General features: G+C 36.1%; 1 protein-coding gene across 1 annotated transcript in view; it reads left to right on the plus strand.

Moving 5' to 3' along the window:
- The first annotated feature begins 236 nt into the window (after nt 1–236).
- Nucleotides 237–27,068, plus strand: part of SAMTOR (S-adenosylmethionine sensor upstream of mTORC1) — a 94,719-nt gene continuing 67,887 nt past the window's right edge. Inside the window, exons 1-2 of the mRNA XM_024129882.3 lie at nt 237–466; nt 15,942–16,083. Coding sequence (XP_023985650.1) covers nt 307–466; nt 15,942–16,083 — 302 coding nt within the window. The 5' untranslated portion in view covers nt 237–306. The remainder of the gene's footprint in view (nt 467–15,941; nt 16,084–27,068) is intronic.

Raw genomic sequence — 27,068 nt, forward strand, 5'->3', positions numbered from 1 at the left:
CCGGCGCTCCTACCGCCTCGGCAACTCCAGCCTGCAAGCTCCGCCTCCTTCAGCTGCTCGCCTTCCCAAACAAGCGGGTGCGTCCCTGGCGCTCTCCGTCCATTGGCCCTTGGCCTTTTCCGTTTCCGCCCAGCCCTCCAGAGTCCACCAATCAGCTTGTGCGTTTGGGTAAGTGGCCACCTCCTAGGCCGTCGCTCCAGGTCCTCTGCCTCCTCCCGCTGCTGCCTCCGCTGCTGCCTCCTTCCCCACCTCCTCCGTCAGGCGGGCGGCTGCGGGGGCCCGAGGGGCGGCGGCGGCGGCAGCGATATGGAGCCGGGGGCCGGCGGCCGAAGCGCTGCTCGCGGGCACGGGGCCAGGCCCCCGAGCATTCCGCCGCCCAGGGAGCAGGAGCGGAAGCTGGAGCAGGAGAAGCTCTCCGGGGTGGTAAAGAGCGTCCACCGGCGGCTCCGCAAGAAGTACCGGGAAGGTAAACAGCGAGCTGAGCGGGGGGAAGGGGAGGCCTCGTCGCCCCCAGCCCCTTGTCAACCGCTCCCCTCCCCCCAAGGGGCCACCATTACAACCTGAAGGAGCTGCACGTCAGCCCCTGCTAGGGCCGCTCTCCCAGGTCCGGACGCCCCCTTCTCGGTCGAGTACTCGGTCGGCGTCAGGCGTGCTCCTCCCGCCCCCTTTTCTAAGAGGGCCCTTCAGGAGAGTTCCAGGCCTGTGGAGTAGCCGAGTGCCCACCTCCCCCATCCCCTGTCCCCAGCCGGGGTGCTGAGATTGTTGTCACCACACACACAAGCACGTAGATCCTCACACAGGAGGTGGAGGTCGCTCGCTGCGAGAGACATGAAGCTAAAACACGAAGGCAGGTAGAATCCATTCGAGAAAGACGAACTGAAAGAAGCCCGAGTTACCCTTCGCTGCCTCGCGCCTGATCAGCCTGTTTGATTTGCTGCCCCGTCAGACCCCCTTCCTAGTACCTAATTCCTGCGGCTTTAGCCCGGGCCGGAGCTTCCTCGCGTTGGCTTCCAGGGCTGCTAAGTCAGCAGGCCTTAGAGCTGACTAGACTTTACCTTGTTAAAAGAGGGAGGGGTTCCATCCTCCCCCCCATTCTTCAAATGCTGCATCTTAGGGTTTATTTAGGCGGGAGAGGAAGAGATCTGGGGCAGGTTCTCAAAATACTGTTTAGATTTTACTAATCCGTGACTACCAAGCCTCCTAAGGATACAGATCCTGGTGAAGCCGGCCGTCGCTGGGAACCCCTCTTATGGAAGGTCTTGAGCAAAGGAAGAAGCCATAGTAGCTTTTGCTTGGGCCTGAGGAAGGTTTATAGTTGGGATCTACAGTTATCCTTGGTATTTTAAAATATAGGCTTTTTTGCAGAGCTATTTTATAAGAAACTAACAGTGAAAATTCCCAGTTTTTTCATGTGCTCAGGAGACATTTCTTCTAAAGATCAAAACGAGGGATAACTTTCTTCTGTCTTTAGCTTAATTGCAAACAAAAGTTGGCAGTCTTATACTTAGTTAAGTTAGGATTAGAAGCAAAATTATGACAGTGAAGGAACAGATAGGTAAGATCATGTTACTTTCGAGTTACAAACACTTTTCAATTACTCTGGAAGGTTAAAACTAAGTGTCTTTTGTTCTCTTGAGTGTAGGTCATGTGTTTCATTTTTCAAACTTTAAATTCAGAGTGTTTTCCCCTTGGCAACTCAAGCCTCGATTTTTAAAATAGCTGCTTAAATAGTCCTCAAAGCTAGCCTATAGTTATTGTTTAATAGGTAGTTATAGAAAGAGACTTATCGGGCATACTGAGATGTTGAAATTTGTTTTTTAAAAGAATGCTTTTAAAAAAGCAAAAAAGAATGCTTTTTACTCAATAAAATGAGTAGTTACCATAGCAATCGTTGCATCATTCTTGATATTCAGAGAGTGCACTTACATAATGGCTTTCAGTGTAGGTTCTTGTGTTGTTTGGAGAAATGAGCAAATAAAACGGACACACTTTAATTTATCATGCTATTTTGCATAAACTTAAGCAAGTACATCTTTTTAAAGAAAAATGGGTGGCATATAATTTCCATTTTTACCTTTTTATAATTATTATTCATTATTAACTTATTCATAAATGGATTCCACTTAATATACTACTAATGTGTCATCATGTCTTCAAGAGCTGTTTATATTTGCTTAGTTCTCACATGTTGAAGCATGTCTTTAAGCCTGAATATTAACCAAGGGAACACTTGTTTATAATGAGAATTAGTATTTGGAAGTTATGAGAGCTAGAATACATGTAGTGCATAAGTGAATGATCTAGTGTGCTTTAGGGCAGGTAAAGTCCTGGCAGTCTGTAAACATATGAATGAGACTGTTTTTTAGGCGTTTTAATGCCCTGAATTCCACCAGTGATCTAGACTTCTCTAGGCTTTACTCTAATGATATACAAAGCCCCATCAGTGAACTAGCAAAGTAAAAGATTCTAAAGAGCATGCCCTTTCTACCTTTATTTCTGACCTGTAGGTCAAATCTTAGTTGTGATTTGACAAAAATCCATGAAAAAGCCATCTGTGAAAAAGTCTGATTATGCACATAATAATACCAAAGAAGTAATTTTTAGTGCTTTCCTTTGAGGTCTTAGTATCGTTATAATATCATTTGCAAAGTCATCTCTGGTTATAAAATAATAATATAAATGGTGCTTAGGTTCTAGGTCAGGTTACAGTAACATGCCTGCACTGTATCACCAATACTATGGAAACTTTACTCCTTTTATAACAATATTCCTGTCAGAAAATGCAGTGAAAATTCCAGCTTAGAATCTTGGAATGTTAAACTAGAAGGAACTTTAGCATTTATCAGTGATTCCCAAGCATGGATAAACAGTAGACTTATATGGGTGCCTTTTAGAAAATTACTCCGTTCCACCTCAGATGTACAGTTTCAGAATCCCTATCAGTGGTGCTTGGAAATTGGTCAGCCAGATTTTGGACTGATAATCTAAACTACTTCCTTCCTTTTTTTACACATGAGTGAGCTGAATCCTAAAAATAGTAAAATAACTTGCTTGAAGTTTGGATAGTTTATCATTAGCACAGAACATATTTTATAGGAATAATCTGTTTTTCTTTCCAATTCAAAGCCTAATGGTGTCTCCAAATGTTGTTGGAGTGGTAGGGAAAATGGGACGCAGGAAGTAGCCCTAGAATTTGTGTTGGGTAAGAGGATGTAAACTGACGGGAATGGGGCAACCCATGGGATAGGTATGGTTTGCGAGTTAGGGCTATGTGAGGTGTGGGTTTCTTAGGGAGCTATGGCAAAGAAGGAAATCAGTTGGGGTAGAATAAAGAAGGAGGCAAAACATTCACTGGATAGTAAAGACAGGAGTGAGACCTGGATAATGAGTGTAGGGTTGGATAATATAGTTTTCCCTTTCCTTATCTCTGGGAGTGGAATCGAACATGAAGCAAGAATAAGATTGAAAATAAGATTTTTCTGATGTGGTAGAAAAAGGTTTCTCTCCATCCTTCCCAGTCCATTTGTCCAAACTGATGCTTGTTGTGGCAGTGAGCAGGCTTGGGGTAGGGGGTAGTGGATAGGATTGTAAAGTCTAGCAGGTAAGTTTAATGCACTCTTTTACCACTTTTCCCCTCTCTGCTCCATTTTACTGCCTGTCCTGTGTCACCACTTAGAGATCCTTTCCCTATCTGTATAAGAGTAAAGTGAGAACTGGAGATAAACATCAGTGTTCCAGGCAGTGCTGATATCTGAAGTAGTTACCAAAAGGAAATGGTAGGGAAATGTTTAGCAATGGTGATGAGAAGCGGTGTTTCTGGTGTCAGCCATTTATAGATAAGGGACAGTCTTTTAGACTGAGTTTATATAAATGGAAATATGCTTGCAGATATAGGTGTTTTCTGTATTTGCTATACAGAATTTTCAAAATAATGGCCTTGATATAATCCAGAAATATTTTAAAATATATCATAGGATTGGAGACAGCTTTTAAATAAGAAACAGCTAGTTTTTCTTTCCAAACAGGGAGTTTGGAACAGGGAGTCATTGTTTAATCAAATCTGCCTGATAAGTACATATCTAATTGAGAGCTGAAGTAGAGCCGTGTGTATTTTCAGTTGACTTTATATGATTTTTTTTCCATAATCCTAGTCACATAATCTTATTCCTGTAATGATTGTTATTATGCTTGGCATCTCTTTTTTAACTGAAAGTATCCGTGTAAAAACTACAAGAAAATGTAAAGGCTACAGCTGTTAGGAATAAAAGTATGATCCCCATTCCTTAGTTTTGATTTTTTAACTTATCTTGTGAATGTCTTTTTTTTTTTTTTTTTTTTGCGGTACGGGGGCCTCTCACTGTTGTGGCCTCTCCCGTTGCGGAGCACAGGCTCCGGACGCGCAGGCTCAGCGGCCATGGCTCACGGGCCCAGCCGCTCCGCGGCATGTGGGATCTTCCCGGACCGGGGCACGATCCCGCGCCCCCTGCATCGGCAGGTGGACTCTCAACCACTGCACCACCAGGGAAGCCCTTTGTGAATGTCTTTACTTTAGCAATTTTCATCAACTTAATTAAGTCTCTGAATTTACTTATTCTATATGCCAAAACAGGTTAAACAAGTTTGTCACATAAACCCGTGTAGGTTATCAATCAGACAAAAATAAAAATGCACGTTAACCTGTTAACAGTGATATTCTCAAAGTCATGGTTTAATGGGAGATCTTTATTATACTTTTCTACATTTAAAAATATCTTATTAGTAGCAATGATAATATTATAAAAGTAGTTAGAGTAAGTAAGACAGATTACTGATACTGAAACAGAAAAGGAGAACACAGTAGGTTGGTTCTGAAGACTAAGTCTGGAAAACATTGTGTTACAAAGGTTAACAGCTGTGAGCAGCATTTTAAGAGTCAACTACTAAATAGCCTAGTTTAGATGTTTAATTCTTATTGATTATTGAAATTATTCTTCCTTATTTGAGACAAAGGGTGAGCTAGAATAGCAGTTTAGGATAAGCTGAAAAATATATTTGTGATTGAGTTTTCTTTAGCATACATCTAAAATGAGAATTGTAGGGGGGAAGGAAAAAACCTTTGAATTAGAAATAATTTTAAACTAAAACCAAAAGGTCTAAAAATGAAAGAATAAATGTATCGTTAGAATTCTTCCCGAAACAAAGTTTTGAAATTGTTTTTAAAATTAGGATAACAGACTATGTGTTTTTAATTGAAATTTTCTAATTTTTTTTTCCTTTCGGTGGCTTTCAAAACTGTTTCAAAATACTGACCAACTCCATGACCCCGAGGCACTTTTCACAGGTTCTCCTTGTTTTACTTTTTTATCAAGTGAAGTTTTACTCTTTTTTTCTTTACATGGTCTTTTCTGATTCTGATATAGAATCTGAAAATGCTGGTTTTTGTGGTAGAATCTTTGCTCAATCAACAAAATAAGGTGAAAAGTGTCCACCGAAATGCTTGTTAACTTTGCCCTAGGAGAGTTTAAACTGCCATTCTAGCAGGGGGAAAAACATGAAAAGAGTTTAATAATTAGTAACACTAAAAGATAAAGGGAACATTGATAAACAGCTCAGTGAGGTACACATAATATATTAACTATTTGATTTTGTTATTTCTAGTCATCTTTGTATCTTTTTAGGAATTTTCTGTATTTCAAAAGATACGGTAAAACTAAAAAGTATTGGTATAGATCCTTTGATTGTTTTGTGGGAAAAAATATAACAACAAATGCAGTGATATTAGCCTTGATTCCACATCAGTATCATCTCTGAAACTTTGTGGAACACAGGCATCTGTATTATTTAAAAGCTCCATAGATTATACAGTGGACAAAAGGGTTGAGGAACACCTAGCTAAAGTACTATAGATTGGAGTAGGAAGGAATCTAGAAGAAAGTAGATCAGCTAGGAGACTCTTACACTAATCTATTTTTTAAAGGTGAATAATAGCATAAATAACAATAGTGATCATGAAAATAGAGAAAGATAAGTCAAATAGTCAAACATAAGTCAAAGTCAGAGTGAGCAGTTTTAGTGAAAGTAAAGGGGAAAAGAGTCAATGATGATGCCAAGATTTCTTGCCTGGAAAAATATAAATAGCCATTTCCATCCAGTTTGGAAATGTCTGTGTTGAGGTGGGAGCAGGGAGAAAAGAGTAGACAGGCAGGTTGGCTTGTCATAGGGATAGTGGTAATGATTTAGTTTGGAATGTATCCCTTGGAAGTGAAAGATTGGAAGCTCTCTCTTGAAGTTGCAGCTTTGAGGGCAGATGAATGACCCAATGGAGTGATGGTAATGTATAACTGAGGACAGATCCTTGGAAGATACCAGTAGTGTCCAATTTTACATAAGTACTGCCCATTCTACCACATGCTCCCATGGCACAATTGCCTTGCTTTTATAATAGTTATCACTTACCAGTTCACTTGTCTTTCTCACTGAATTTAGTTACTTGAGTAGGACTCTGCCTTTTATCTTTGTATCCCTAGTATCTAGCACCTTGCCTTGTAGATGTAAGGACCAGTTCACTTGTCTTTCTCACTGAATTTAGTTACTTGAGTAGGACTCTGCCTTTTATCTTTGTATCCCTAGTATCTAGCACCTTGCCTTGTAGATGTAAGGCACACACACACACACACACACACACACACACACACACACACACAAAAGAAAGAAGCTGATATACATATTTCCTTATAGTTTGAGTCTAATCTTTTTGTATTCATAACTTTTATTATTATTTTTTTTAATTGTTTTTGCGGTACGCGGGCCTCTCACTGTTGTGGCCTCTCCCGTGCGGAGCACAGGCTCCGGACGCGCAGGCTCAGCGGCCAGGGCTCACGGGCCCAGCCGCTCCGCGGCACATGGGATCTTCCCAGACCGGGGCATGAACCCGTGTCCCCTGCATCGGCAGGCGGACTCTCAACCACTGCGCCACCAGGGAAGCCCTATTCATAACTTTAAAATTTTAACTTTGGATACAGATTTTTTGTAATGAATTTATGGTCATATCTTTTTAAGTGAGTAGATTAACCTTTTGAAAATGGTCCAAATTATGATTATTAGTATCATTCCATTTTTTATTAAAAAAAACTGTAGGGCTTCCCTGGTGGCGCAGTGGTTGAGAATCCGCCTGCCAATGCAGGGGACACGGGTTTGTGCCCTGGTCTGGGAAGATCCCACGTGCCGCGGAGCGGCTGGGCCCGTGAGCCATGGCCGCTGAGCCTGCACGTCCGAAGCACAGGCTCCACAACGGGAGAGGCCACAGCAGTGAGAGGCCCGCGTACCGCAAAAACAAAACAAAACAAAAACTGTAAATAGTGGCAAATATAGATAAAAAAAATTTTTGTTCTCAGAAAATGAGAACTAATGGGGTATTGTGTGTGGCATAATGTGTCTCTGTGTGTGTTGGTATTAGAAGATGATAATTTTGTGTATGTGTATATATATTATATAATTTCACACACAAAATTTGCAACCCCAATATCAATTGCCTAAATTTTGGAGGTGAAAATTGTACTCGTTTTAAAATCCAAACATCTGCGAACCACTGATCTAAACTGTACTGATTTATTGTGCTTTAAATGTAGATATATTGATGCTCATTGCAAGGGTTATTTTAGGACCCGATGCCTTTAGAGGGACATCTGAGTATCCCCTATTCTCATTTATACAGAAATTGCTTTACTTATATAGAAATTCCTATTCCCATTTATATAAAAATTTAAGTCCCAAAACTTTCTCCATAAGTCCTTTGCTTACACTAAACAAGAGATCTGTGTGGTGGTACACATTTCGGTAAAGTTGTTTCACAGGGGAATAACAGATACTGATGCCATTGATTCTAACTTTTCTTGATTCTTTTCCATCTCTTGTACAAGATGTGTTCAAAGTTTTACATTTCAATTAACTGTTTTTATCATAAATATGTTTATAAGAGAGTGCTCCATGCACAGAAGATGCACCATGGGCCAAACTATGTTTATAAATATGAACTTTTATCTATGCAGTGTTTTGTTTTTTGATTAAATTTGACTCTTCAGTTTGCCCCAAGTCTCAATTGCTCTGTGTATTATTTCACCAGACTTTTGAGTTTACAGTCTTTCCATAGACCCATGGCTTTAAGCCATGGCTGCACAGTGGATTCATTTGGGGAGCAGTGAAATAAATGACCAGTTCCCACTTCAGACTAATTAAATGAAACTTCTGGGTGATTCCAGTGTGCAGCCAAAGTTGAAATCACTGCCAGAAATCTAACAAATAATGCAGTTGCAGTTAGTAAATAACTGCATTTGACTGACAAAAGACCATTTGTGGCTAGTAGAGTCAGTGTACTTTGCTTTAGTGCAAAGCTTTGTTCATATCCATGAAAGTTCATAAATTAAAAACTCATAAAGAGAGGCAAGGTGGTATAGCGGTTATGAGCATGGACTTTGGCACTTGACTGCAGGTTTGATGTGTACCCTTGAGAAGGTTACTTAATCTCTCTATACTTCAATTTCCTTATCTGTAAAGTAAAATATCTGCCTCAATGGGTTGGTTAGAATTAAATGAATTAATATTTGTAAAGTACTTAAAACAGTATCTGGCACATAGGAAGCATTACTTCTGTTAAATACATAATTTTAAAAATAAAACGTGTATCAGGGGCTTCCCTGGTGGCGCAGTGGTTGAGAGTCCGCCTGCCGATGCAGGAGACACGGGTTCGTGCCCCTGTCCGGGAAGATCCCACATGCCGCGGAGCGGCTGGGCCCGTGAGCCATGGCCGCTGAGCCTGCGCGTAAGGAGCCTGTGCTCCGCAACGGGAGAGGCCACAACAGTGAGAGGCCCGCGTACCGCAAAAAAAAAAAAAAAAAAAAAAGAAAAAAGGTGTATCTGTAGCTACCACCTGGATGCATTAAGGGCATTGAAGATTGAATGGTTTCTGGAATTTCTATCTAGACTGTTCTATAGTGTCTTTCTTCAGTATTAGGATTGCTGTAGTGTTTTTTCTTTTCTTTTCTTTTTTTTCTTGACCCCCTTTGCTTTTTGTATTTTTAACTTTTTATGTGGAAGGTCCAACCTTTTTAGCACATGAGAATACTGGGTTTTCCCCCTTATCAGAGAAATGACTAGTCGCAACACGTTAGGTGTAAGATGCAGGTTTTAAGGTGGTTCGTTTGATTCTCAGGAGCGGCTTCAACACCAAACATCTTGGATTTTTTGTCCCACCTCTATGTGTGTCACTATATCAGATGCTCAAGAATACTGAGAAGGCTGGTCTGTATGTGGTTTAACTATGTTCGTGAGACAATCTTGTCCTGATCACTGTGTTTTAATGTCTTGGAATGGCTGCTGGACTTGTTTCCACTTGGTCATGAGTTTCTCTGCTTACTCATATTAGAGAAAATGACCTTTAAATGTTCTCTGAACTTGAATTTGGTAATCTGGTCATCTATTTGGTAATATACCTAAGTAAAAGTGAAAATTTTCTGAATTTCTACAAGTTTAAGACGTGTGTGATACTCAAGATAACTCCTTGTTTTTGTTTTCAGAGTATCTGATGACCCTTAAATTTAATGAAATACAGTTTTTATTTTGTAAGTTTTGCTGTGTTCACAGCACGTCATATTTTAAAATGAAATTTATTGAGGTACAATTTATATACAATAAACAACACACAGTTAAGGTATATAATTCACTGGGTTTGACAGATGTATACACCCTATATTCTTTTACCACAATCAAGACACAGAACATTTCTGTTGCCCCCCAAATTTCCTCGTGCTCCTTTGCAGTCATTCTCACTCTACTCTTGGTCCCACTGATCTCTTGTCCCTGTAGATTTGTTTTCATATTTTAGAATTTTATATACATGGAATCATGTGATACCTTCTCCATCGCATTGTACGCCATTTAAGGACCACAATAGTGCAATTTTAATCTTTGGTATCGTGACTCACAAGGCTAAACTGACAAGAATGATATACTATTCTTATCTTAAATTGGCCTCAGATTTACACTTGATGAATGTCTTATCTTCTGTGCTTTATATTCTGTCTTTTTATACTGAGAATCAGAATAGAGTTACTGAAAAAATAATATTATTTCTAATGTACTTCTAAACATCACATGGTCCCAGCATGTAAAAATGCATGAACCTTAGCACCTCTTATTCATTTTATTCATTTACAGGTAATTCTTTATCTATGTAATGTGTTACCAATAATTTCTTCTTAACCTTACAGATTTTCCAAAAAGACCCATGTACTATATATAATCAAAGAATTTAATAGATGTGATTGCATTTCCACTTGCAAGTTTGGTGTGTTTTTTTTTGACAATAATGTGAAGTGAAAAAAAAATGATAAATTAGCTTAAAACAGTGGAGATCATCTCCAGAAAATTGACTTTGAACCTATTGGTTTCCTAAACGTCTCGTAACTAATGTTTTGAGAACACTGTTTGAAGTATTCAAATTTTACTGCTTATTCATCACTATGATCTATTGACAGTTATGAACTGCAATTTGAATTTTACTCTAGCAACTATTTAATTTGTAATTTTTGGTGTTTCTTATAATTTTTGAGCACGGTGAAAATTTAAATATTTTCTCCCCCATTAGTGGGGCACCATGATTAACTTCTATAGCTTATATAAGTTATAAATCAAAAGTAGTCTTTGCCTTTCAATTTATACTTTCTAATGGGAAAAATCACACCTGGTTTTAATAGAAAACTCTTTATATAAACAAGTGACAGAGTACTATAAGGATGGCAAATGCATATGGGGGGAATTGTAAGATGATCAAATGGGAGGCAGGTAAACCCTCTTGAAGAATATGGGAATTCAGTTATGTTTTGAAGGAAAGAAATTTGCTATACCAGATGGCATGAGAGAGGTTAATTCAAAAAGGAAGAATAGTATCCATTCTAAAGAGACAGTTTAGAGATTCCATTGGTTCACCTGAGTTTGGACCTTTAATACAGCTGTTCTTGAGCAACAATAAATAACTCCTGTTATACTTGGTTCTTACAAAGACAGCTGCAGTCGAAGTAGTATCTTAAACGAATCACAAAATTCTTAAAAATGGAACTCTTTTTTTTTTTTTACCAGCTCTGTGACGTATTTATTTCATAGCTGGAAGTTTGTACCTTTTGACCCCATTCACCTATTTTGCCCACTCCCCTACCCTCTGCCTTTGGCAATTACCAGTCTGTTCTCTGTATCTATGAGCTTGCTATTTGGTTTTTTTTTTTTTCCTTCTTAGATTCCATAGAACTTTGTCTTTTTAATCAACTAATGAATGTGCTATTTTTTCCTAGTTATTGTCTTTTCATAGGAAGTAACATATTTATTCTTTAGTTGTTGCATATGTTTGTGAAGGTGAGTTTAGTCAATAATTATGGTATTATCCTGACAGTAGGACCAAGCTTCAGAATAATTTGGTTCATCCGATTTCCATACTGAATTTGGTTTGGCAACTTTAAGTTAGCATCACTTGTGTTTTGAATTATTAATTAATTTTTTAATTAGTGTTTTTAAAAATTTAAATGTAAAGAGAATATAATGAATAGAAGTCATATTAATGTGAACTTCATTCTAGAATTTTATGAGACCATCAGGTGACTTTAAGACCTGGCAGAGCTTTAAGTTGATCTTAAAACGATGTATTTGAACAAATGAATACTGATTTCTTCTCTAGATTTATTATTTTAGTCTGACTATAAAATGTTTATTAACTATTAATTTCAAGTTAGGCTGCAGGACATATATATATTTAATTGTGCTTTCTAAATATAATTTTTTAATTGCCCAGATTTCTCTGTGTTAGGGCAAAGTCGAATGTATGCATTAATTAGAGATTTTCCTCTCCTTCTCTCCATTCCCTTCTCTTCCCTTCCCCGCTCCCCCCTTTTCTCTCTCTGTCTCTCTTTTTAACTAAGATACATTCATATTTTTATAGGATGCCTGTAAGAAATAAGTAAGAAAATAGATTACTGATCACAATGATTTTGAGTCATCACAAATACCAATATATAAAAATCATTATAAAGCTAATTATTAATTTATTGAGATCTCTGATTGATTGAACTTTAATACTTAAGCATTTCTTGTTCTGTTGAGTAGATCTTTGATGCAGACCTCAGGAAGTTCTTAGTTCTTGATTTACCTTTCGATAATGAAAAAGTATTTCCTTTTAAATAAGACAGTCTTTTAAATATTGGTTGACCTACTAACTAAAAGATAACAACAACCAAAAAATCCTCAGAATTGAGTTTTAACATTTTTTTTTGCATATGCAGTTTGACCAAGTTAGCAGCAGAGTTTTGAATTTGTATACTGGGCACTGGTGAACTTTAACTTTTTTTGACTTTTAGAACCCAAATCATAAATTATTTTGAAAATACAGTGATTAAAAGGTAAATAGCATTATTTTGAATACTGTAAAAACAAATAATGGGCTGTTATGAAAAAAACGGAATTTTCCCATTCTGTTTTTCATAAATTTATTTAGTTTAAAAATAACCTTTCAAGGGTATTCTGGAAAGTGGAATTTCTGAAGGCTAACTATATTTTTTGTTCAACTTTGTAACCACCAGACATATAATATAGTGTATACCTAGTAGTTGGGGTTTGATACTTTTTGTTGAATAAATACATGATTTAAAAGTTCTGGGTCCAGAATGGCTTACATGGACCATAGTGAATATGTCAGGTTCATATCTCTATTAGAGCAGATACCACATTTTAATACATCTTCTCCCCTTCCTTTGATGCCAGTGCTTGCTCGTTAACTTTATTATTCTCTGTGGTGTTTGACCTAGAGTATTTTTCCAGCAAATCTGTTGAAGGAATGAAAAGTATGTACAATTGCATTTAGTTTCAATTATATATTAAGTGTACTGATTTTATTAATCACATTAATCTCAGTATCAGCATATTTAGAGAGTCTGGAGACTCTTAAATGTTAGTGAAAACATTAAATTGAAGTTTGCAATCAGTTTGATAGGCTTACAGACAAAATGTGAATCCTTCTTCAAAACTTTAGTAGAGCAGATAGTAAGCCTTAAAACTACATAAAAAATTGAAGTATTTAAAGAGAATTTTGAGTGTGAGAAACTAGAGGTCGTCTAAAAAGCTGAAGGGCAATAGGTTTCCATATATATATAAAGTCGTCTTTGTATCTCATAACTAGTAGAATAATTCTAGAGTAAATTGAGTTTCACAGTATACAATGTCATAGTAAGGACTCTGAGAATTTATAGTAGATGCCTTTGGCCGCTCACATAGCATACCATTGGTCCTTGGGTGTGGTGGACAAAGACTGTGAGCTCAGAGGCATTCGGCCCCGACCGAGTCCCATTTTAAATGTGTGTTGCTTTCTTTTCTACTTTTCACCTTCTTCCCACACTGATGGAGCCCACTGAGGGCATCCCCTTTTTCAGTGCGTAAGTGTAGACTAGAGGTACAGGTTGTTAACAACCCTCAGTTAATGGGGGATAGTAACTGATAGATAAATGCTCCAGCCTCCCATCCTTTAGGTATACAATTCCAGAGGCTTTCTGTATGCTTCTGTGTTGCCCACAGCAGCAGCCTCAGTAATGCACCCCTGTATTAGCATTTTCTCCTCCCTTAACTTGTTCTCCCCACTCCCTCACTCCTGTTTCATAGGGTTCCCTCCTAAATAGACTACTTGAACCCAGGTCCTTGTCTTAAGTTGTACCTTCTGTAGAATCTAAACTAAGAAGTCTTAAAAAAAAGGAAATCTGTTGAAGTATGTTAAACATAGCTTTTCCCAAACGTATTTGATCATAGAACTTTTGTTTGAATGACTAATATTACCAGAAAATGTAGTAAATTTATGTGTTTATTTATAATATGTACTTTACATAAGACAGTGAAACTTACATATTCAAACAAAGGGCCTTTTAGAGTTGATGATATCCATCTCAAAAAAAGATAAAGCACCTTTAAAATAATACAGTACCTTATGAATCATTTGACATCAAGTCCGATGAGTAAAGTCAGGAATAGTCTTATGAACATCATAGGTGTATTAAAGTATCATTAATCAAAATATTTGTTTCAAAGACTTTACTTCCTGTAGTCCTACTTAGATACTTGATAAATAGCTACATCTGAAAGATGTTACTAAAACTGAGGGGTTTTTCTTTGAGAATGTAGAAAAATTTGTTTGCCTGCTTGTTTTCAGTGGACAGTTATTGCCAACCTGCTGTATAACAAATTGAGAGCCCTGTCACTATACAAATATTAGTGATTAATGAAAATATTATTGTTTAAGAACATAACCATGAAAACAGAAAAAGCTTTTCATCCTTTTGGGGTTTAAAGTCAATATTCAGACCAAGGCTGAGACTGATACGTATTCATCTTAACTGAGCAGTGTGTGTGTGTGTGAGGGCATGTTTGTACCCTTATTGCTCTTTCTGGTATTGGTCAAACTAGAAGGCTAATAGTTTGGTTTTCAGCTCAGTACGTGCTGGGCTAAGTGCTTAAAATAACCAGTAAAGTTTTTCAAATTTTGAGTAGGTAAGTGTTGTTAAATTTGAACTATTATAATTCCTTTTCTGTTAAAAAAAACCCAACTCTTAAATACTGGAATCTAATTGTCTCACCTGGGGAAAGAACTTGAATATAATTATCATCCCCAAATTTGGTTGTTGTGTTTATGTTTTTAAGTTTATTCTGTCACTAAACAATTGCCTATATTTGAACATGTGGCAAGAGAAGCTAAATTATGTCTAAGAACATTGATTAAAGCCAACTTGATAATTTTTGTTTACTCTTTTACCTTTACAATTACGTAAATGTTATTTATTTATTTGGCTGTGGCATATTCATACCTTTCTTTATCAGAACTCACATTGATTTTTCAAATTAAATGTGATGACTGATCTAATTAAAAAAGAAAAACGGTAGTAGCTGGAAGTAATGCTGTGGCCAGATAATGTAGTCAGCTTATAATTTTTATTCATCTTATAGAGACTCAAAACTTTGGAGAGGCTTCCAAGGTAATTTCTCTAGCAACGTTTTTGCACTAGGATTATAATATTTTTTTTTGTGGTACGCGGGCCTCTCACTGCTGTGGTCTCTCCCGCCGCGGAGCACAGGCCCCGGGCGCACGCAACGTTTTTGCACTAGGATTATAATATTTTTTTTTGTGGTACGCGGGCCTCTCACTGCTGTGGTCTCTCCCGCCGCGGAGCACAGGCCCCGGACGCACAGGCTCAGCGGCCATGGCTCACGGGCCCAGCCGCTCCGTGACACGCGGGATCCTCCCGGACCGGGGCACGAACCTGCGCCCCCTGCATCGGCAGGCGGACCCCCAACCACTGCGCCACCAGGGAAGCCCTAGGATTATAATTTTTTAAGTGTAGTATGCCTACAGCAAGTCTCCAAGTGTATCAATACACAACCATTTAACTTGCATGCTAATTTATGTTGCCATCTCACTTATCAACCCCTTTTAATATAGAAAACTGATAAATTTGTAGAGATCCAAGAAAATAACAGACAAGAAGAAGGATTAAGTGGCTTCTCTGTTGCTAAAAGGTCATATTGCCCAATGGTAGCAGGACAATTAATGTTTGAATGCCCAGCCATACTTGTCCCCTACCAGGATGTTTTTGGTTTATAAATTGATAACTTGTATATGTCTACTTATATTTATTAGTTTTATTCAGCTTCACAAATCCATCTGTTTAAAATGGTAAAATTTATTTGGTTATCAAATCATCATGGTTAAAATGATGAATCCATTTGCATAAAGGAACTTTGAAAATTATGAAGTTTAAACTTCATGGAATTTTACTTCATGAGTTTGCTTTTATTCATCTTTAAATAATTGTAATTATGCTGAAACCTTTTAAGAGCCTGACGTATTTTAAGTCAACTTAATTTATTTTTTTCCTTGTTTTTAGTGGGAGATTTTGATAAGATCTGGCGAGAACATTGTGAGGATGAGGAAACACTTTGTGAATATGCTGTTGCAATGAAAAATTTGGCAGATAATCATTGGGCAAAAACTTGTGAGGGCGAAGGTCGTATTGAATGGTGTTGTAGGTGAGTGTTTTTATGAACTAACATTTTTGGTTTCTAATGTATTATTTAAATTCTTAAGCCTAAGTAATGCCGTATATGATTCATCGTACCAAAATAGAAATGGTTTAAAACAGATGATGTCTTTTAAATAGCTTCTCCCCGTTGCCTCACTTTCTCTATGTTTATTTCATTCACCCTTTTTTAATCAAAATGTTTTTCTTTGATATAACTTAAATTTCTTTGTTTCAACTTTTTAAACGTATAACTTTAAATACATTTAATATGTTTAATTAAGCATTGGTACATTTAAAATATGAGATTTAGCACTTGACTCATCATTAGTAAGTTATAGTATAGAAATTTCTTTAGATAATTATATTTGGATTCAAGTAAAAATGAATACTTTCCATTCTTTAAAGCTGAAAACATCTTAAAAGTTTCCAAATCCTGAATTTTTATATGTGATTCAGGGTATTCCAGCACTTACATTGACTTTGGATAATGTTTATTTTCTCATAGCAGAGCTTCTAATTTTAAAAACATCAGTGGTGGCCACCATCACTGGTGGCACAGTGGTTGAGAGTCCGCCTGCCGATGCAGGGGACACGGGTTTGTGCCCCGGTCCGGGAAGATCACACATGCTGTGGAGCGGCTGGGCCCGTGAGCCATGGCCGCTGAGCCTGCGCATCCGGAGCCTGTGCTCTGCAACAGGAGAGGCCACAACAGTGAGAGGCCCGTGTACCGCAAAAAAAAAAAAAAAAAAAAAAAAAAATCAGAAAATGGAATACTGCTGATCATTTCTCTCAAGTGGTAAAATAATAAGAATGAATTTGTATATTGACTGAATTTAAAAATCAATTCCCAGAAAACAAAACATTATCTTTCTGCTTGGACAATAAGTTTATGGTAACTTTAGGTTTATATTTCATTTCAATTATTTTTTATTCAAAGTTTCTGTTTTGATTTCATTTAAAAGTTATGTAATAGTGCCTATTTCATTTATTCAACAAATAATCCAGAGAAAAATATGTATTTTATTTCGTTCTTTTATTTATTCATTTAATAAATAATTTTAATGATTGTCTACTGTGTACCTGTCACATCATAGGCACTGTGAGTATAGCACTCAACCAAGCAGATAAAATCCTTGCTCTCATTGAACTTACATGCTAGTGAGGGTTAGAAGCAAGAAACAATACATAAGTTAAATATACACTAGGTCAGATAATGGCAAGTGCTGTGAGAAAAATAAAGCAAGGAGGAATAAAACCATTTTAAATAGGGTAGATAGAGAAGGCCTCACTAAAGTGATGTGTAAAAGACATGAAGGAAGTAAGAGAGCAAGCCTTAACAAGTCCAGAGGCCTTGAGACAGGAGCTTGCTGGCATGTTTCAGAAACATCAAGGAGACCAGTGTGGCTAGAACAGAATGAGAAGAGGAGAGTGATAGAAAATAAGATAACAAACAGCTAGATTTTGTAGGATCTTGTGGACCATTGTGAAGACATTGGCCTTTATTCTGCATGAGATGCGAAATCATTAAATGTTTTAAGAAGAAGAAGTAACAGGATCTTATTAATCTTTTGAAATGTGTCAAGGATTTTTAAGAACTAATTGTAGTGTTAAGGTAGACTATAGAAAAGGCAAGTATGTTAGTAAGGAAACCAGTTAGGAAGCTGCTACAGTAATCAAGGCACAAAGTTATAGTGAAACAGTTTTCTTGGAGAAGGAGAGAGTGAATGGACAGACGGTGTGGTAGGATTAATGCTCAAATGAATATAATGAACTTAAGAGAGGAGCAGGGGAGATGGTGATGTATACATGGTGGTGATTATGGTGATATGTAAGAAGTGAGCTGAAAATGTGAGGTAGGTGAGGAACAGTCAAAAGATTGGTATTATCAATGGATTGTGGAGCCAAAGAATTGTGGAGTTGAGGAACTAAAGGAAGGAGCCAGAATAATAAGAAATGAGATGCTTGGGGTTAAAATGTTTGGGTTTTTTTTGTTTTGTTTTGTTTTTTCTTTTTCTAGAAAAAATGGTTATAAATGTGACTGTTCTACGGAGTATACATTTCTCCTTCAAGCTAAGAAATGCAAATTGAGGTATACTACTGAGCCACATATTTCCCTTGTGACACAAAGTAATAATGTAATCCAATCAGGAAGTCAGTACCATCACTATTTAAGACCAACATTCTTTGCTCTTAGCAGCACTGCTTTTAAATTAGTATTCCAATACATCAGGCAAGCTTTCAGACTTTATTTCAAATACCACTTTGACATGTGGTATTCTCATAGGAGCATTTGCTTGTACCTTCCACTTGAATAATGAATATGCCTCACACTTCACCCTTCTTTCTTTTTCCTCAGATTTGTGTTTTTATCAATAGTTTTTGTATCTACATGTGTTCTGAAAGAGGTCATTTTTAGGTCAAACTGCTGAAAAAGAACATTAATAAGAATTTAGGTCAAACTGCTGAAAAAGAACAGTGGCAAAATATGGTAAAAAGATTTTACTATGGAAAGTAATCCCAAGAGAAGTTTTATAGTGTCTTTACTTTAAACTTAAAACTAGGTTGGGAAAAAAGGCTTCAAAGCAATATTGAATTTTGAAATGAGTTATCTGTAGTTCTAACTTGGGTTATATGTATTTCCTTTCTCTGTTGACAATTCTAAGAGAGCAGTGTCACTCTGAAAAGCTAAAATCAGCTTTAAAAGGGGTTTGACAAAAGTTCGCTTCCAGTAGTTATACTTAAAACTTTAGAGGAATTTGATATGTGAAATAAGTCTTACTGACATTACCTTGCTGAGATTTTGTTGACTGTTTAGCTTGAAGAATTATACATAAGATTTCCTTCTAAAAATTAGTAAAATTTTATTTGTAATATGAAGTATTTAAATTAGAAACAAAACACAATATAAAGTTATAGTTGTATGTTTAATAAAAGAATTTGCCTTTTCTAACTCTCCACACAGAGGAACATATAAACACACTATTTCCTGAACCATTTGAAAGTAAATTGCAGATGACATGACATTTCATCTCCATCTCCTACATAACCACAATACTATAAACACATTAAGACAATTAACAGTAATTTCCTAAAATATCTAGTTCATAAAATTCAGATTTTTGTAATTGTCCCCATAACATGCTTTATAATTTTTTTCCCCTAAATCAAGGCTTGTGCTTTGGTGGTTAAATTTTTTAGGTTATTGTTTTTGTTTTCCCTAACATTGTTTTTAGAGAAATGTCAGTTGATTTGTAAAATATACCACATTCTGTATTTTGTGATTGTTGGTTCGAGGTGATTAGTAGCATTGTTCAAATATTCTATGTATCCTTACTGATTTTTCTTTTTGGCCTTCTATCAGTTACCAAAAGAGATGTTTCCAAGATATCATTTTACTGAATTTTTCTATAATAATTTGGCTCTTCTTTAAAGATTTCATTTTTCTATTGAAGTTCTTCGTATTTTCATCTATTCAGTTAATATTTTTCTCTATTAAAAAAATTTATAATAGTTATTTTAAGTTCTTGTCAGCTTATTCGAACATAAAATTAATCTGTGGTTCTGTTTCTTTTGGCTGTTTTTTCTTTTGGTTATGGATCATTTTTTTCTGCTTCATTGTATGTCTGGTAATTTTAAAAAATACACTGGGTTGGCCAAAAAAGTTTGTTCGGGTTTTTCTGTAACAGCTTACAGAAAAACCCGAACGAACTTTTTGGCCAACCCATATATACTTGGCATTATGTTTAGAAGAGACTGGGGTAAATATTATTTTCCCAGAGATGTCATGGTTTTTTCTCTGATAGGCAGCTGGGATAAGAGATTGAACACTTTGATCTCATCAGGAGTTAGGCTAGGTTGAAGCTGGATTACCACTTTAGATAGTTTCAGTTCACATCTGGCTTCAAATGCCTTGAGAGTGAGTCCTGTTCTGTGTATATTACAGGTACCAACCTGTAGCAGGACTCTGGGACCTAAGCCCGTGGAAGAGTGCAGAGAATTGTCTTTGCTTTTTTAGTCCCACTCCAAGTCTCCAGTGCTCCCCCCCCCACCCCACCTTTTTCTTACTTGAAAAAAGACCTATGGGGGAAGGCAGGAGAATGAGGAGAACAATCTCTGCATTTGGGTTTCTTAAAGTTTCCAGTGTGTCACTCCATTCTAAGCAGCCATTGAAAGCTCTGCTGCTTTTCCTTTAATTGAACAAAATTCCTCCACCTTGGAAGGCTTGATCCTTCACCACTCATGCTCCTTTTCAGCAAATGCACAAAGTGCCTGTGATCCCTTCCATTAGACCTCTTTGCATACTCAGTTCTCTTGATTTCTTTTTAATACATTATTTTTTAGATTGTGTAGGTTTTTTTCTTTTCCTAGTTATAGCACAACCAGGGGTCTGTTGTGATTATCTGTATCCTAATCCAAAACTAGCTTTGTGTCTTTGTTTTGGATTTATTTGATTGTTTTATCATGGTGCCATTTAACTACTTCCTTAGTCTCCTTTATTTCTTATAAACTGAACGTTGAGTCTAAAGTGTTGATTCAGGTCCCAGATTTTTGCCAAAATATTTATTAGGTGAAACTGCATACTTCACATTGCATCACGTTAGCAAGTTCTTATTGTCAGGTTATTCCACTATTAGAGACGATAAATTTTGCCATTGGGTTAAGGTGGTAAATACTAGATCCTTCCATTGTAAACTTATGTTTTCCTTTTATAATTAGCAAGTCATACGTAGAGTGACATTTTTGCCTTGTGGATCAATCCTGTCTCCCAACAATCTTTCAACTAACAGGTTTACTCCATTTATTAAATAAATTTGGGGTGGTAAAATGATTTTTTTAATTGTATCATTCCTTGCATTTATTAGTGGTCATTCTTCTGTAAATAAAAACTTTCCCTTATGAACAGGAAATGATTACATGTTTTCTGGAAAGGCTAGGTAAAAATAAACATATACATGTAATTCTTTCTGTTTAATTAGCAATTTTCAGAGTAAGGAGTTGGTGTAATAGTCAGTTCCAATTGTGACAAGTGAGTTGTGGTTTTGTTGTTATTGTTTGGTTGGTTGGTTTGGTTTTGGTGGGTTTTGTCTGTTTTTGGAATATCACTGTAGGCTCCTGGATTCACTTTTTCCGTCAGTCTTTGATTTGTGTGTGAGTGTGTGTTTGTGTTCAAATTAATCCGTATTTAGCCAGTGGGAGCCTCTTCAAAGCTGGCTTCTTGGTTCTGACATCACCTTTGAGCACTTCTTGCTATCTACTACAAGATAAGCTTTACCTTCCCAGTCAAGATCTACAATCAAGGAGCCTTAGTTTCTTGTAGTGAGAAATAGAAATTAAGATCTGGGCACTAGATATGCTTCTAGGGTGTCCTTTCTCCTAGAATTTTTCACTGAACAGAAAAAACAGAATTTTTCACTGAACAGAAAATATGAATATATAAATTCATAATTGATATTTACTATTCAAATGTAACATTACAGGTTTTTTGCCTAACTTCTTTGTTTTATATTTGTATATTATCTCTTCTGTTACTCTGAAGGACTTAGTTTGGAATAACATCAACATATTTGCTTTGTTCTATAGTTCATATAAAATGGTTTCACAATTACAGTACCAATTCTGCTTCTAACAATAAACTGAGTGAAGTTTAAGATTTCTCTGCAGTTAGTTCTTTCATCTTTAGAACATATTTCACTAAGGGTCAGAATACTGTGTTTAAAAGTTATTTGAAACAATTCTTTTGTGTATGGTTATGTTACCAATTTACTATGCAGTTAGTTTCACTTTACTTTGTTTTATGGGCTTTTTTCTTATTTTCTTTTAATCTGGGGGAATATAAGGCATTTACATGGTTCAAAAGTCAAAACTTTACAAAAAGGTATACTCAGAATAGGCTCCCTTCCATTTTCTTCATGTGTTTCTTGTTTCTCCTTTTTGCAGAAATAAGCAAATTCATACAACGTATATACATGTATCCACCCTGTCTTATCTCTTCAGGTGGTACATGTCATATACTCTCTTTTGTACATTTCATTTTTACTTAATATTATGTCATGGAGATCATTCTATTTGATATTGTATTAATCAGGGTTCTCCAGAGAATTGGCTCATGTGTTTGTGAAGGCTGACAAGTCCCAAGATCTGCAGGATGAGTTGACACGCCAGAGACCCAGGAGAACCAAAACAATGGTGTAATTCCTATCCTGAGGCCAGCAGGCTCGAGACCCAGGAAGAGCTGCTGTTTCAGTTTGAGTCCAAAGGCAGGAAAAATTCAGTGTTCCAGTTCAAAGGCAGTCAGGCAAGAAGAATCTCTCATACTCTGGGGAGGGTCAGCTTTTTTGTTTTATGCAGACCTTCAAGTGATGGGATACAGCCTACCCTCATTAAAAAGGACAATCTGCTTTACTCAGTCTACCCATTTAAATGTTAGTCTCATCCAGAAATATCCTGACAGAAATACCCAGAATGTTTGACCAGATATTTAGGCACCCCGTAGCCCAGTCAAGTTGACACATAAATTGACCATCACAAGTATATAGATGTCTTCCTCATTTTGTTAAGTTATATACAAGCTTTTTCTGTTACAAATAGTGCTGTAATGAATAACCTTGTGCATATTCATTTTTTATTTTTGGCATTGTATCTTTGTAGATTTGTAGACGTGGAATTGCAGAGTAAAAGAATAAATGCATATGTGATTTTGTTGGATATTGCCACATCACCCTCCATAGAAGTTATATCATTTAATTCCACCAGCAGAAATGACAATACCTGTTTCTCCAAAATCGTACCAACAGAGTATGTTGCCTACCTGTTGAATTTTTGCTAGTCTGATAGATGGGAATTGATATCTCTGTGTGATTTTAATTTACATGTCTCTTATGAATGATGTTGAGTACGTTTTCATATACTTAGGAAATACTTGCCTTTTTTTTCTGCGAATTATGTGTTTGTGTTTTTGATGCTTTTTTTCCTAATGGTTTTTGGTCCCTTTTTTCTTGATTTTTTTTTAGAACTCTTTATATAATTTAGAGATATGTGCCCTTTTTCTTTGAGTTTGTATCTTTTGCCATGCAAGTTCTTGTTTTGCCATGCAGAAGGTTTTTGTTTTCACATAATCAGATATATCTGTCTCTTCTTTTATTGCTTCCAGATTCCAGTTGTCTTAGAAAAGCTTTTCTGATTCCCAGACTGTGAGAATTCCTATTAGAAATTCACTCATGTTTTCTTGTAGTACTTTTATGGTAATCATTTTTTTTTTTTACATTTAGATCTCTGACCTCTTTGGAATTCATTCCAGTGTTTGTTGCAAGGTATAGATCTAACCCCCCCACCAATTGTTATTTATTTCTCCAACATCGTTTATGAAAACGTCTACCTTTTCTACAGTGATTTGACATATACTCACATGATATACCAGGTTTCCCCACATAACATAATTGTTTCTGTTTTAGGACTTCCTGTAATGATTCCTTGTCTATATCATTTAATCCATGCTATTCTATAACATTCTTCCCCCTCCCCACCACCATTCTTCTTTCTCAGGATTTTCTTGGTTATTCTTGTTTTTGTTTTTTTTTTTTCCCCATATGTACTTTAGAATCAACTGGTCTAACTAAATTTTTTAAAGTTTGTATTTTTATTGGGATTACATTAAATTTTTTAGTAACTGGAAAAAAGTGGAATTTTTATAATGTTGAGTCATTGTATCCATGAAAAAGTTATATATCCTTCCATTTGTTCTAGTCCACTTCTGAATTTTCAGTAGTGTTTTAGGGTTTTCTGTATAGTGATTATGCACATTTCTTCTTATATTGATTCCTAGGTACTTTATCATTTGTTGCTATTATAAATGAAATCTTTCCTTCCGTTGTATATCCTAACAGGCTATTGTTTGTATACATGTGGAGGCTTTTGATTTTTGTATGTTTTACATCCTGTTTTACTGAATTCTCTTACTGTTTGTATTACTTTGTGATTGATTCTTTTGGATTCTCTAGGTATATTATCATATCTGTGTATACATAGAGTTTTATTTCTTTCTCTCCAATTCATTTGACTAATTATTTTTCTCTTGTCTATTACATTAGCTATGTTTTACTCATTCAGTGATGTGTGTGGTATGTCCCCATTATATAAGTTGCTGGCTTTTTTGGCTGATATATAGATACAATTTAACTGTTAGGAAGTATTCACCAAGCTCTGATTGATTGATTGATTTTATTAGGAATAGCTGTTGGATATTGTTGAATGTCCTTTCAGCATCTATGGAAATGAATAAGTTTTCTCCTTGATTTGTGAATATAATGAATTATATGGAAGGATTTTTTTATATTGAATAATCCTCATATTCCCGAGATACATACTCCTTGGTCATGTTTGATTCTGTTTGTTAAAATTTTATTTCATATTTTACATTGATATTTTTGAATTTTATATTTCTGTATTTTTTGTAGACATTTTCACACCTAATTATCATTGTATTTGCTCCATAAAAATGACTTTAGAAAACTTTCCTTTGTTTATATGGTCTGGAACTGTTTAAATAGTTTTGGGGTTGCCTAATTTGTACTTGTGTGTTTTATTTATAGAGGTGACTGAGTGATGGCATGGAGAGGTCATTGCCATTGAAAGAATTTATTACTTACATGTCCTGAGAGAAGGGGGTATGCCATGTCACACAGGGAAACACCACATTTGGTCAGGAGGCAGAAGCAGGAGTGAGGGGAAAAAATAGACCTGATCCTTTATAGGGTTTACATGGGAAAGGCAAAGCAGGGTAAACAGTATAGGACTGGCTAGTTTGAATAATTTTGGTGGGCTTTGGAACATAGGAGCTGTCCCTAACTGTCTGGTACCTGGACCTGGGTTAATTTAGGGTATGGAAAACATGGACTTGTGTGAGAGTTAAATAAAGGAAATGGTTGGGTTGCACATGAGAGGCGGCTCCCAAGTAAGTTGTTTATTATCTTTAGGAATTAGCTAGCCTTGGGAGAGGCAGTTTCTCCCTGGGTCTTAAGGCCCTCCCAGATATCAGAACATCCTAAGTTACAGAAAATTTAAAGCTTGATAAATATAGGGGTTATCTGGTTTTTGAAGCCTTGGTAAAATTCCTCAGTGGATACTGATGCTTTTTGGTGAAGCAACTCTTTGATAACTTTCTCTTATTTCATCTATGAATTTTGGTTTTGTTTAAATTTTGCAATTTAACTGCAAAATTAACTGCAGTTTATTAATAATACCAGTAATAAGAGTCAAGTTTAATAAATTTTCCTATATTCCTATATCCTATGTTTAACATACTTACCTAGAAAAATTATCTGTTTCATTTAAGTTTTCAGCTTTATTTGTAAAAGTTATGCAAATTAAAGAACCAGTTTATGTATTTATTTGTTGGTTCTGTTTTTTCCGAACATTAATATCTTACTCCCTTTTTTTTGTTTGTTTACTTTTTTCCCCTAATCCTTTGAGTTGGATATTTATTTATTTTGATTCTTTCATTTGTATTGATATAAATATTAAAGGTATGATTTTTCCTCAGGTCACTATTTTACTGCATTTCTTAGATTCTGACTTGTGGTGGTTTTGTTACTGTTTTTTAGAAGTTCTGTGATTTTTATTAGTACTTTGACTCCAGAGTTATTTAATTTAAAAAAAAATTTGCAGGTGAAATGAATTTTTTGTTTTATTTTGTTATTAGTTCTAGCCTTATTGCATTGAGATTGGATGATTTTGTCTGTATTATTTTTCCTATGGCTCTTACTGTAGTTTCATTTGTGACCTAATACATGTATATGGTAATTTTTGTGAATATTCCATGTGCACTTGAAAAAGAATAGAGAGAGTGAAGTTTGTTATGTAGTGATAAGGTAAACCTTATTATGCTCTTTAGGGCTTCTGTAACCTTACTTATTGTTCATTTACTTGATTGAGAGTTGTGTGTTAATGTTCCCTGTTTTTAGTTTTGCCTGTTTCTCCGTGCATCTCATGGAGTTTCTACTTTGTGAGGATGGCTGCTATGATACATAGTACATGGCTTCACTGGGAATTGTGGTCTTCAGCATGATAAAGTATCCTTTTTTAATTCATTTAATGCTTTTTATTCTCTACCAGCCTCTTCTTCAACATTTCCCAGTCATCTCATAGATGAAGTTCATGCTTTAATAATCTTGCAACTGTGATATTCTATGAGTTCTTACATACCAAAAGCTATTTTTCTGTAGTTTTGTTACAAGATGCATAACTTGGCTAGATATAAAATCCTTGACTTACACTTTCTTTCCTTCAGTTTTGAAAAAAAAATGTTGCTCTATTTTAGTCTCATTCTGTATCATTTCCCCTTTTTCTCCGCCCCCCCCCCACACCCCCCTCGCCTTTTCCCTTAACTCTCTATTGAACCGTTTGAAAGTCAGTTGCAGAAATCACAAGACTTTTGCTCCTGAATACTTCAGTGTGTATCATTGCACTTAGTTGTTATCCCTCTTTGGTCTTCTTTAATCTAGGAGAATTCTCGGTCTTTTATCACATGGACATTTTGTAAAGTCAAAGTTTTACAGACTGTCTCTTAGTTTGGATTTGTATGGTTGTTTCTTTGTGATTAGGTTCAAGTTAAGCATATTATTAGCAAGAATATCACATAGGTGATATTGTATCCTTCTCAGGGTACTACATTAGGAGGCACATGATATCTATTCTGTGTTCTTTTTTTTTTCTTTCAAATAGTCATTATTTTTTTAGAGCAGTTTTAGGTTCACAGCAAAATTAAGCAGAAAATACAGGTAGTTCCCATACACCCTGACCCCACACATGGAGAGTCACATCACAATCAACATCCATCTATAGTGCTACCTTTGTTACAGTTGATGAACCCACACTGACACATCATTAGAATCCGAAGTCCATAGTTTACATTAGGATTCACTTTTGGTATTATATATTTTATGGATTTTGACAAATATATAATGACAAGTATCCACCATTATAGTATCATACAGA

Source organism: Physeter macrocephalus, chromosome 5 (genome assembly GCF_002837175.3).
Source record: "Physeter macrocephalus isolate SW-GA chromosome 5, ASM283717v5, whole genome shotgun sequence".
NCBI classification, from domain to species: Eukaryota; Metazoa; Chordata; class Mammalia; order Artiodactyla; family Physeteridae; genus Physeter; species Physeter macrocephalus.